Source organism: Belonocnema kinseyi, chromosome 5 (genome assembly GCF_010883055.1).
Source record: "Belonocnema kinseyi isolate 2016_QV_RU_SX_M_011 chromosome 5, B_treatae_v1, whole genome shotgun sequence".
Classification (NCBI taxonomy): domain Eukaryota; kingdom Metazoa; phylum Arthropoda; class Insecta; order Hymenoptera; family Cynipidae; genus Belonocnema; species Belonocnema kinseyi.
Window position 1 is genome coordinate 39,525,840 of NC_046661.1, and position 14,230 is coordinate 39,540,069.

A 14,230-nucleotide genomic window follows, 5' to 3' on the forward strand; every position below is an offset into this window, starting at 1 on the left:
TTTCGTAGAAAATTATTTCTTGTTTAAAAATTCAAACGTTAATCGTGAAAAGTCAACTTAAATATTTTTTAACAGAAAATTTAACTACTTTACCGAAATTTTATCTGCTTGATTTAAAAATTCATCTGTTGTAGTGGAAATACCAATTTTTTAAAATTAAAATGCCAACTTTTTGTTAAAAAAGAATAGTGAATGTATGTCCTATTTTTACTTTGTCATATGTTCGTCGCCTGTCCATAACTATTATAAAGCTGTTTTTCTTTTCCATAAGGATGTAATCTTATAATTAAAAAATCTCTTAAATGTTGAGGCTTTTGTCTTCTTTTATATTTTAAAAAACATTATTTTTTCACTTGTTACCAAAATTGGAGTTTTAACTGGTTTTTATTTTTAATATTTGACTTGATAACATTGACATGTTCTACTCCAATTTTGAAGTTTTTATCGTTTTTTTTTTGTTTTCACTTCAAGCAAAATACAGGTAATTTTATCTCTTTTGCTTCAAATTAGTTAATTATAATGTAAAAAAACTATTGGTGTTTATATAAATTTATTTTAGATTTCTTGAAAAAGGCACACAGTGATGCCAAAACGTCGAAAGGTTAAATAAACGAATTTTTTAAGTAATTATCTTTATTATATATTTTTTCAACAATTGAAGACCGTAAGACCTACAAAAAATTACACATGCATATTTATATTGACGGCCGAAGAAAGGATTGATTTCATTTTTATCGAATCTGATTAAGAATAAACAAGGTCAGTAACGTTCTGGACACTATGGGTTATTTAGCTTACATCTCTGAGAATTACGGTGACACTGCGAGGAAACACATCGGGAATTGGATAAACACCAATAGAAGATTGGTTATACTTAAGGAACAACGTTCGTTCTTAATAAAATGTAGAAACAATGCCTTCGTTCCGGCACACATACAGCATTGTATGAACAAATTTCATTTACATAATTTAAATCATAATTTAATTTCTAAGTTACACAAAGCAACAGTTAATTTATCAAACATATGTTTAAAAATAGAGATTGAAAATACAGTTAAAGAGATAAAAATATGGGTAATTTCTCAAATTATCTAAAACATTGAATACAAAGATTCATAAATGATGGATCGACAATAAAGTTTTTTGAATCACAAGGATTAAGTTTAAATAATCTTAAATATAAAAAGAGACAGGAATGTATCAATAAGTTTAATTTATTAAAAAACAGGTTTCTAGATAAAAAAATCCACACAGAGAATTCAAATTAAAAAAATGTTTCAAAAATATTTCAGTTGTTGAAATCTCTGATGAGGTAGCTGAAACCTTAGCACTGGGTGAAAAATTTGGTGTTCCTTTTAATGTTGATAAATTACCTATTAATAATATGGTTGCCAATATAGAAAATTGTTTGAAAAATGTAGAACATGAAGATCTAAAACTTAATATCAGAAAAACAGTTACTCAATTAATCTCAAATCATAATCGAATAAATAACTTTAAGAATTTTGGAAAATCTATTAAAATTTTTGAAAATGTTAAAAAAGAAAACAAAAATGTATTTTTTATAAATGCGGATAAGGGTAACATAACGGTAGTAGCCAATAAAGACAAATATAATGAGACTGTAAAAAATATGCGTCACAATGATTTTGTGTATAAAAATATTAAAACTAGTCTCGTTCCAACAATAGAAGGAAAATGTAACGATATAGTTACTAAATGAGAGAAAAAAAGATTAATTAATGAACAAACTTTATATAAATTAAAAACGCACAATAGTACTGTAGCTAAAGCTTATGCTCTACCAGAAGTACATAAGCCTAATTTAAAATGGAGGTTAATTGTATCCACAAATGGTTCTCCTACACACAACCTTTCCAAATATATTTCTTATGTTTTAAAACCGATTTCAGGAAACACAGAATCTTTGGTTAAAAATAGCTGAATTTTAAAAGATAAATTAAAAAAGATTATAGTTCCTCCAACGCATTCATTTATTTCATTGGATGTTGTTCCATTGTTTGGCAACATACTCGTACCATTAGATCTTGCATTGGATTGCGTTGAAGAGAAATTAATACAAAAACACAATTTAACAAAAATAACAAAAAATGAATTTCTAGTCGCTACTAGAATTGTGTTTAATAACACAGTTTTCTCTTTTAATGGCAAATATTATAAACAATTAAATGGTTGTCCTATGGGCTCACCGCTGTCTCCTATAATTTCGAATCTCGTTTTATAAGATGTAGAAAAAAGAGCTTTAAACAAATTGAATTTCACACCCATTTTATATAAAAGATACGTGGATGATATTTTAGCTATTGTTCCTACAGAAAAAATTAATGATTTCATTAATACTTTTAATAGCATTGAAAAATCCATACAGTTTACATGTGAACTAGAACAAAATAATTCAATAAATTATCTTGATTTAAAAATGATAAAAACTCCAAAAGGTAATTTGATTACTAATTGGTTTAAAAAAGGTTCATGGTCTGGCAGATATCTTAATTTTGATACCCATCCTTTGTATTGTCAAAAGGTTGCCCTAATAAAAAGTTTAATTGATAGATACGTAAAGTTAAGTAATATAAAATTTAGAAAAGAAAATTTGGACCAAATAAAAATCACATTAATTCAAAATAATTATCCGCTTCCTTTGATAAATAGTATTATTAAAGAAAGAATTCATGAAATCTGTAATGGTTTGAGTAGGAAAAATAACTAGATTGACACGTATAATAAATCAGATTTAAAAGTTGCGCTAACGTATGTTCAAGGACTCTCTGAAAGGTTGAGAAATTCACTAAAGAAATTTAACATACATTTTTATTTTAAAAATAATAACACTCTAAAAAAAATTTTACATAATCGAGAAGATATTGATGCTACTGATAATTTATCTGGTATTGTATATCTCATAAAATGTAATTGCTGTGAAAAAGTTTATATAATGGTGAAACAGGGAGAAGACTGAAAACAAGAGTCTCGGAACATAAAAGAGATTGCAGAGTAGGAAATTTGAATACAGGTCTATCACAACTTTGTTGGAATTTAGACCATTATTTTAATTTCGATTTCAACAATATTAAAATTCTAGTCAAAGAAAAAAACACTTACAAAAGACGAATAATGGAATCCATATTTATAAATAAATATCATAATATTTCTATTAATTTACAGACAGAAATTATGAATGTTAATAAAATATATCAAAGTTTCATGAAATAAGTTTAAATTCAAAATCCAGTGCTTTGGAGCGCTTTCCTCATTTGCGGTTCCTTTCAATTACGCTTTCAGTTTGTACTAATGAATTTACCGCCTTAATGTACGTCCTATTTCTACTTTGTCATATGTTCGTCGTCTGTCCATAACTATTATAGAACTGGTTTTCTTTTCCATAAGGATGTAATCTTATAATTAAAAAACCTCTTAAACTTTGAGGTTTTTGTCTTCTTTTATATTTTAAAAAACATTATTTTTTCACTTGTTACCAAAATTGGAGTTTTAACTGTTATTATTTTTATTTTTAATGTTTGACTTGATAACATTGGCATGTTTTTCTCCAATTTTGAAGTTTTTATCGTTTTTTTTTCGTTCCCACTTCGAACAAAATACAGGAATTTTATCTCTTTTACTTCAAATTAGTTAATTATAATGTAAAAAAAACTGTTGGTACTTATATAAATTTATTTTAGATTTCTCAAAAAAGGCACGCAGTCATGCCGAAACATCGAAAGGTTGAATAAACGAATTTTTTCAGTAATTTTCGTTTATTATATATTTTTTCAACAATTGAAGAACGTAAGACCTACAAAAAATTACACATGCATATTTATATTGACGGTCGAAGAAAGGATTGATTTGATTTTTATCGAATCTGATTAAGAGTTCAACACTTTGTTTGAAAATGTAATTATTTTTTTTAAGTTAGTGTTTTGTTGTTGTTGGAAGTTATTTTTTTTGTTAAAAGTATTACTTTGAACTAAAAATGTTACTTATTCTAATTGAAAATTAAAAAAAAAAAAAAATTCTAGACAAATTTTCCTAATTTTTGCGGAAAAAGTACAAACAGTAGGTATATATTGATACATAATACATAATTAAAAATTATGTATAGTGTAGGAAGAAACTGGATTGTATTTAATCTAAAAAAAATGAAAAAATGAAATAGATTTCAATCCATTTTTGAACGGTTTTGCGTTTGCGATGGTAAACCAGTTTCATGTATCCTAATTTGTTTTTTACTTAGATTAATTACTACGATGTCAGAAATTTCATTGAGATTTATCTGAAAAAATTAATTTCTTGAGGAGAGAATAATATTTTTGATTTTATAATACACAAAATGTCATAGTTTACAGGCATGATGCTGCCGTAGGTCGTAGAAAGTCACTTTTGAGTCAGCTCATAAGCGTTGGTTTTTTGGTGCGACGTAAAATGGATTTCCACAAGACTACAGTACAGTGAAAAACGGGTTGAATTACGTTAAATTCGTATCAAATATAACTTGTTTAATTTATTAAAAATTATTAGAAACAAATGCATGATTTGAACAGTTTTAGGCAGAAACAAACCGAATTTTTTTCCGATTGTCTTCGAACCTCATTATCTGTGATGTACATTGATGTTTTTTTGTCATTTGATATAATTTGTTAAATTTATCAACAATTTTTATAAACAAATGTATGATTTGAACAGTTTTAGGTATAAACGAGCCGAATTTTCTTCCGATTGTCTTTGAATCTCATTGCCAGTGATGCTCATTGATATTTTTCGACTTAAAATATCATTCGATCTTTGTATGAACGAATCATTTGAACAAATTTCCATTATGGAAATTTCATAATTCCAGTTCAAATTTCAAGAACGATTTATTGTAGTAAATAGCTCGAGAGCTTCAGGATGACAATCACTATCTATATGTATATCTACATCAATGAGCATCACAGGCTATGAGACTTGACAATCAGAAAAAAATTCGGTTTGTTTTTGCCTAAAACTATTCAAATCATGCTTTTGTTTATAATAATTGTTAATAAATTAAAAAAATTATATTGGATACCACAGTTTCACGATCACATTTCACCTCATTGCTCTAAGCGAGCGATTTCTATGCATAAATATATTTCACAAAAACATAATCCATCATACTGGATATTTTTTTGCAAATATTTTTTTATAAAAAATAACTTGACATATCAACAAAATTTTTTTCTTCCATCGACCCTTTTGCATAAAACCTGAGGCCTGATACCATTGAGAAAAATTTTCACAGAGAATCAAAACAGAAAATTTTTTTAAATCAACCTTTTTTTGCGATTTGCTGTTCTATACCAATTAAACAAAATTAAAAAATTAAAAATCGGCCTCAATAGATTTCTTGAAGATTTAATGTTGAATTAAAAAAATTGAAAATCGATGAAGAATTGTGCCCTATAGGTTATTTTGAACATCGTTTTTTCATTTCGCCCCACTGTAAGACGCTTCGATGGAACTATTGACGAACCTTCGATGATATTTCATGATCAATCAATAGTGACTTATAAAGTTTAAAAAAAGGTAATATAGTTTATATAAGGAGATTAAAACAATGGAATATAACACTATCATCGGTTAAAAATTCTCTCTGATTTTCTGAAAATAACATTTTCGGTAAGGCGGAAACCTAAATTTGAAAAATATTAAGTGTCTACATTTATTTCTTTTATTACAGGAAACCCTTCCTTTGTGTGAAAGCAAATTTATTTGATACCTATGATGAAGCAAAGTGCTTGTACAATGAGCGCACATAAATACATCCATATAGTACTTCGCAGTGGATTTCTTAATTGAAGTGATTCCGAATATTGAAAATTAAACAATTTTAATGATTTGAAATTGTAAATTCAAAGTTTAATTTTAATCACTTCAAATCCAATGTCACATATTATGCTTATAATTGTTTCAACGCTTTAAACCTTACAATTGTCATTGCTAAATGAGAGTTGTTCTTTTCTTATGTCTTCGATTTTAAAAGGGAAAATTTGAATGTTTCATTTTGAAATAACGTAGAATTATTCAATGTTGAATGTTTTAAGTGTATTTTGGTGAATGATAACTATGCAGATTTCTTAATGCATTCTATAAATTAATGCATTTTGCATTTCAGAAGCCACGATGCAAAGTTTAACGAAATGTGTGCGAGGCTTGCTTAGCGGGACACCTCTAAATCAATTCCTTCAACCAAATTTAGCCAGCTCTAAGCAAATTGCAGCTGGTTATATGACCAGATTTGAAAAACATAACGAGAAATTTTACCCTATTCAAGCTCATGGGGAAGAAAGAAGACCTGCAGTAAGTATCATTTTTATTTATTAAGTCCCAAATTTGGTAAATTTAATCATTTAAGTTTTAAAGTTATTAAATAATTTTTCAAAGTATTTGGAACTGTATTTGATAGATTTTGTATGTATGATAATTTAATTGCCTACAAAAACATCTGAAATTAAAATTTGAAAGGACAATTGAAGTTCTTGGATCGAGAAACTCCCAGCGCTCGAGATCATGTAAAATTATTGTCTAAATATTGTCCTTAAAAAACTGAAAAAATTCGGCCCTAAATTCAATTACACCAAACTCTCGCTTTTATTCCAGTGTCGGGGGTTGCCTTCAAATAACCTTGGACTGATTTCGTGGACTCGCTTCCAATTGTAATTCGAACCGCTCGCCCTGCTCCCCTGAGAAACTACCGGGAGCCAGCTGTCCTAGGAAGGCTGAGAACGGGGTGACTGAAAGCGAGAGTTTGGTGTATTTTTTAAGAAATAAATCATTGTAAGTTGGGCAAATCAGGCCACGCCGCTAGCGGCTGCTCGATCCAGACCCTCAATTGCAATGTCGGAAATTTTAGTTTTAAAATTTGAAAATGCTTAAAATTAAAATCCGTGAAATATGGAAGCGCTAAAAAAAGTCATACAAAATTTATAAGAATTTGTAACTGGATTTCTCCAATATTGTATTTATTCCAAACAAATTAAAATAATAAACGATTGAATTACAAAAAAATATTATTTTCAGTTCGTTTGTCACGTGAAAAGACATTTAAAATACAGTCCGAAGAATATGTGGTATGTGGCAAATTTGGTACGGGGTATGTCTGTCGATGAAGCTCTTAAGCAAATAAGTTTCGTATTAAAAAAAGGTGGAGCTTTTGTAAAAGAAGCAATCGAAGAAGCCCAAGAAATGGCTGTGAAGGATCACAACGTGGAATTTAAGAGCAACCTGTGGGTTTGTGAGTAAAACTTAACTATTTTTTTCAAGTAATTAAACAGAAGCAAAATAAATAAAGGATAAAAATCCTTTCGTAAACATTCATTTTTAAGCAGTAAAGTTTTAAAACTAGAAAATTGTTAATATTTAAATTTTATAAATAAAACTGTCTCTGCGTTGATGCATAACGTACAATTCGGAACTTTTAAATTAAGAAATTGTCACGTTTTAATATTTAAATTTTAATCAACACAATTAAAGAGAAAGAATGGGTTTTGCTGGAGACCAGGAAAACATGTTGGTTTCTAAGTAATGTTCCTGGTTTTTTGTTCTGATTAGCATTATCTAATTATCTTTATTTTATAATGAAGAAGGCTCTAAAACATTATTTACATTTTTAAGTAAAAAAAAGGCATCTTAAATATGGGTCATTTTCACAAAAATTAAATTTTTTCCTCTTGCATGTTGATTGCAGACCCTAGCATATACAAGGGTTTTTGTCTAATATTATTTATTTGATGCTACCATTTCTTGAAAATAGTGTTCCAAGTACATATTTTCAATTTCAAATTATTTGACTAGCCACTTTGATAGAATGTCTAGAATTTCAATCAATGGAAGTATATCAGAGAATGTTTTAGGTATATATTTTAATTTTAATTCGAATTGGCATTTTTTTTGTGGGGCACAAGTCTTGAGGCATCCAAAAAATTTTTAACCCTCGGAGTACACGTGGGTTACGGTAACCCAGGCAGATTTAGAATTGCGCGCTTTTAAAAAAGAAGTGAATTTGTTTTTAAAATTAACAGTAATGTCTTTGGAGAGTTATTATTTTTAATCCTAAGTATTTTTCCTTAATTATCTCCTTAATTCTTATACATTTCTATCATTAGGATATCAAAAATATGTAAATGATGGGTATAGCACAGAGAAATAGAGAGTCACAACCCATTAGAAATGTTAGTTGATAGTAAAGTGGTACCCTTAACTCCCACTATACCCTTCTTCTTTTTCTTCTTTGCTTGTGACCTCTTAGATTCAATAAGCCATGTATCCAATGAATATTGAAATGTTCCTATTTAATTGTTTAATTGATTACAATTTAATCCAGTTAAAATTAATTAATATTCAATCTAATCAAAATGATTTAATTTATTTCATTATTTAGTTAAGTTAATCAATTCAATTCAATTGACTCCACTAACAAGTTAAGCTTGACAAAAATACCCGACAATGATGTAGAAGTCCTGAAAGGTTCTGTCCTTATAGGCCTTTAACGGACTCACTCGTCCTTTAAATATTTCTAAAATTCCACTTCCCTTAACGACTCCATCTAACCTATACATTTGAGATAAAACGAAAAATTATTAGCCTCAATAGATATTTGTTCCAATTCACTCCAAATTTTCTGTGTCAAAGAATAACTAACTTATAGATTTTTGTCATTATTACTTTTGACAAATTCCGTCGAACTTTGGCTCAGTTCCGATTCGTCTTACAAATTCTGTTAAACATCGAAACTTGGTTATAGCAAATGTTGATTTAACAGGATTTGGATTCAATTATTTAATTTGTTTAGTTTATTTAATTTAATTAAACTTTGACCCAGGTAGCATTAGTCAAAATTCAATCCAATCAAAATGATTCAATTATTAAATAATTTAATCAATTTGAACACTTCAATCGACTCCATTAACAAATTAAATCTGATAGAAATATCTGACAATAACGTAAGAGGCGTTCAAGGTTCTGTCCTTATTGACCTATAATGGACCCACTCGACCTTTAAATATTTCTCAAACAGCTCCACTTCCCTTAACAATTGCATCTAACATATAATTTGAGATAAAACGAAAGAATATGAACTCCAATAGATACTCGCAACAATTCACACCAAATTTCCTACACCAAAGAATGACTGTTTTTAAACTTCTATCCTTATTCCAGTTTGACATATTCCGTAGAACTTTAAGTCAATTCTGATTCGGTATACATAGATTTAAACATCAAAACGTGGAAATAAGGAATGTTACTTTAATAGAATTTTGATTTAAATATTTCAGTTATTTATTTTAATTAAAGTTTGATACAGTAAAATTTTAGTAATTCAATCTAATCAAAATAATTCAATTTATTAAATTATTTAGTTAAATTTAATCAGTCCAAAAGACTCCGTTAACAAATTAGATTTAATAGAAATGTCTGACAGTAATGTAAGAGGCCTGCAAGGTTCTGCCCTATAGGCCTTTAACGGACTCACTCGTCCTTTAAATATTTATAAATCAGCTCTAATTCCCCTTAAGGGTTCCATCATACACTCAAATTTGGGCATAAAACGAAAACTTTAACAACAGCGATAATACCATGCAGCATATAAGTTTGAAATAAAGCGGAAGATTATTAACCCCCACAGAAATTCACTACAATTGCAGTAGATGATTTTATGTCCCTATCCAAAATACTGTTTGAAATTAAATTAATCAAAGGATCAATAACGAAGAACGAATTACTTTAAACTTCTTACCTCAATCCATTTTGACATATTCCGTCGAACTCTAAATCAATTCTGTTTCGTCTGACAAATTCTGTTAAACACCAGAACTTGGAAATAAGGAATGTTAATTTAATAGAGTTTTGGTTCAATTATTCAGTTAATTTAGTTTGATTAAAATTAATCCAGTTAAAATTAATCAAGATTCAATCTGATCGTAATAATTTATTTTATTCAATTATTTAGTTAGCTTAAGTCAATTACGCTTCGTCTTACAAATTCTGTTTAACAACAAAACTTGGAATTACGGAATTTTAATTTAATTATTTAATTTAATTACAATTTAATCCAGTTATAATTAATTAAAATTCAATCTGATCAAAATGATTTCATTTATTTTCCATTATTTAGTTAAGTTAATCAATTTAATTCAGTTGACTCCATTAACAAATTAAGTTTGACAAAAATACCTGACAATAATGTAGAAGTCCTGACAGGTTCTGTCCTTATAGGCCTTTAACGGATTAACTCGTCCTTTAAATATTTCTAAAACAACTTCACTTTCCGTATCCACTCCTCAATTCCGATTCGTCTTACAAATTCCCTTAACAATTAACAATTTCATCTAACAATTTAGCAATTTCGTCTAACATATAAATTGAGATAAAACGAGGGATTACTAACCACAACAGATACTCGCACCAATTCACACCAAATTTCCTGCACCAAAGAATAACGGAATTTTAAACTTCTATCCTTATTCCACTTTGACATATTCCGTCGAACTTTAAATCAATTCTGATTCGCCTTACAAAGTTTTAAACATCAAAACGTGATAATAAGGATTGTTACTTTAATAGAATTTTGATTTAATTGTTTCATTTATTTAGTTTAATTAAAATTTGTTCCAGTAAGATTTTAATAATTCAATCTAATCAAAGTGATTTAATGTATTCAATTATCTAGTCAAGTTTAATCAGTCCAATTGACTCCACTTACAAATTAGATTAAATATAAATGACTGACAATAATGTAAAAGGCCTGCAAGGTTCTGTCCTTATAGGCCTTTAACGGACTCACTGGTTCTTTAAATATTTATCCCAGCAATGTTTATTTATGGATTTAAGTAACAAGAGTATCATTCATCTCTAAAGCCCTTTGAAATCCATGTCCGTAACCATGAGGTTAGAGGACCTCTCATTCTCCAAACCCGACCGAGCAGCTCCGGTTTGTTTGGGATATTGGGTGTTGATTTCCGCGGGATCATGGACTGAGTCCTTGAGCGAGTCCTGGGAGCGGCGAGAGAGGTCTAGGACCGACGAAGAGATACTGAGAGGGCGACTACTAATTGAAGCCCGACCTTCTTCTCGCTGAGGAGAGGAAATGGGAGCAGAGGAAGAGAGATCTGGTGAGCGTGTCGAAGATGCCGGGACCCTAGGGCGAGAGATGCCCGATTCTTCCAGCCTTTTCTCTGCTTCATCATACCCACAATCATTCCAGAAACGGAATCTCATAACCTCAAATTCATACGCGTAGACCGAGCAATCATGCGATGAAGCCAAGTGCTGGCTGCGACAATTTGAGCAGAGAGGCGGTCTGAGTCTATTCTGACAACTCTCCGTTTTATGGAAACCCGCACAGAACTTACATATCGGGCGAGAAGCCCTGCATTGATCCGATGCGTGTCTAAACCTCTGCCAAAAAAAACACCTTCTCGGGGGAGGGATCACAGGAGATAAGTTAAATGTGTCATTGGAAATCCTAATATTGCGGAAAACTCAGAAGAGGAAAAGACAAACTTCTTCCCCACAATCGTACTCTCCAGAAACACCATGGAAAGTGGGGGGGGGGGTGAATCCGGATACAAAAGGAGGGGGGAACCACCCGGCCTGGTCCACTGAAGAAAGTTCTCCGGGTATTCCTCACGCGACTCCTTAGCACCCCCCTGGTAAGTTAAATGAGTGGCCTGCATACAATTTGAGATACCCTCCACTATCTGATTGTCATTATTCGAGTCCATCCGCAGCGCCTTAATGCCCCCTCAGGGGAGGGAGTAAAAGATCCTCGCCTTCTCTCAACTATATCCATCCCGCGCCCGCCCCTAGAAGGAGAGGAAGAGTTACGAGGGGGTAGCGTCGTATTTAAGGGAGCTCGAGTATCCTCTGCCTCATCCAGGAGACTTTCCGCACCGCGACCTTGCGTACCGACGTTACTCCTGAGCGCCCCAGCTCCCGGGCCACCACGACGTCCGAGGGCCCCATGCTGCACCGGGGTGTGACAGGGCATAGCGCCTAGGTCAGAAGAAAACCTGCGAAAAAAAACTCAATTAGCACTGAGACTATACCATAGTAGATCACAGTTGCCCAGAAACTCCTTTAGCCTATCATTACTATCAAAATTGACAGCAAGCAATTGAGATCATAATCAAAACCGGTACCCGCCCTTCCTACAGACTCAGGCAATAATGACTAACACACTATACAAAATTTACCTATTAAATACATGACTAACGTATTTACAGAACTAAGTGCTATTCTCCTCCATGGGTGCCCACTCCCGCAAAAATTAAAAGTAGAATAATACTAATAAGAGAGATAGGAAGAGACTATACGTAAAACACCGCTTACACGCATCACAGTACGCCGCCTTTACGTTACGTCATACCAGCTAGGTGAGCAACCTCACGAACCATGGACGAGCAGGGGCGTGTATACACTCTTGTTACCACAATCTCAACTAAATCTCTTTTTCCAACTAAACCATAATATTAAATTCCAACTGAGCTGAGCCCCAGCATGAGTTAATTTAAGGGGAGAGAAAAAAGCCAAAAACAGTAAGCGGGAATATTAGGGAGTTACACGGAAATCAAAGTAAAGGACAGGAAAATAAGCAAATGGCAGCAAATGGATCGGGATAGCGGGTGAATCAAAGTTAAAAGTGGGAAGTTGAAGCATATGTGCGCTCTGCTCTACCGTTCCGGACGATATTCAAGTTCACATATTTACTTGAGTTTGACTTTGGGTTAACCTCTAATGAGGCGTCATCCTTCAATTTAACCGCCAAATGGATTCTAAGCCTCGTTTATAAATACTATACCGGCATGACTCACACCATCCAGCAGAAGTTTAGCATTTTCACTAGGTAGATGTTAATTAAGGGCCCAAAGCAAATATTCAAGTATTTAGATACCATACCTCTCCAAGTCCAACGATCGGCAGTTCAATTACTAAGAAACTTCCAGGACTGTTTAAATAAACAGAACCCACTTCCACTAGCGCCTCGCGATTCGAAGCCACTAATCCTATAATCCTTTTCGAGGGCGTGCTAATTCAAACATGTCGACAGATGGTGTACAATCGAGGAAAAACCACTGGCGCGATAAAAAAAACGCCACCACAAAGATCATAAAAACTCACAAATTACCACAAGTTACCACAATTACCACAAAACAACCATCTCCGGCAACGGTCAACGACCGACCACTTTCCCACTATACCCAAAGATATTATAAGCCTAGATGCGGCACGGGTATAGTTCGAGAAACTCATTGTAGACGGCTCTCCCGACGTAAATTGCCCGATCCTCCCATGCCTCTCAACCCGCAGAACGCGCCAGCCAAAACTACTTTGCCCCCGCACTCTTCTCCCATGGAACAAGTCCATCGAATAGCCGATAATCAGTCGGTGAATACTTAAAAATATATAATAAAAATTTTATACTAAAGATTTTTAAAATTATTATTTTCAATGAATGAATCAATCATTTGCATACATTTTGCATCAAGAAAATATGTAGATGCATAAGATGTACTCTTAAATTGATATAAATTGTGATTGTATCATAATAAATATGTTTAGCGGCTACATTTTTTATGGAAAAAATAGTCATTTTGCAATTAAAATTTACTGTCTATAAACAATATTATTTTGTTTTTTTGAAGAAGAGGCAGTAGAAATTATACTAAATGAAACTATACATTTGAAAATTTAACAAACAATACAAAAATACTATTGATTATTTTTCTACATAGTCTCCTTCACGCAAGTGCATCTTTCATGGGCGCAAACAAATGATAGTCACAGGCTGACAAATCTGGGCTGTATGGAGGATGCTCAAGGGTTTCCCAATGCATATCCTCCAGTTTTTGTTTCATTTCACCCGCCCTATGTGGCCTGGCATTGTCATGAAGAAGGATGACGTTCCTGATGGGGTTACCGCGTCTTTTGCTTCTGTAAGCGGCTTTTGCTGCCTCCAACAGCTGGCAGTAGTAGGCAGCGTTAACCGTACGTCGATCATGTAGGAAATCAATGAGCAACACTCCTCTGTAGTCGAAAAAGACGGTCGCGAGGACCTTACCGGCTGAGAGACGAGTTTTCGCTTTCACAAGACCAGCTTCGTCTTTCCTTCGCCATTCTTTACTCGCCATCTTGGACTCGGGAGTGTAATGATGCACCCATGTTTCATCACATGTCACGATATGCTTCAAAA

General features: G+C 32.0%; 1 protein-coding gene across 1 annotated transcript in view; it reads left to right on the forward strand.

Annotated features, from left to right (window-relative positions):
* Positions 1-14,230, forward strand: part of LOC117173407 (39S ribosomal protein L22, mitochondrial) — a 74,718-nt gene that overhangs the window by 20,586 nt on the left and 39,902 nt on the right. The window contains exons 2-3 of the mRNA XM_033361953.1: positions 6,155-6,339; positions 7,060-7,273. Of these exons, the coding sequence (XP_033217844.1) occupies positions 6,163-6,339; positions 7,060-7,273 (391 nt within the window). The 5' untranslated portion in view covers positions 6,155-6,162. The remainder of the gene's footprint in view (positions 1-6,154; positions 6,340-7,059; positions 7,274-14,230) is intronic.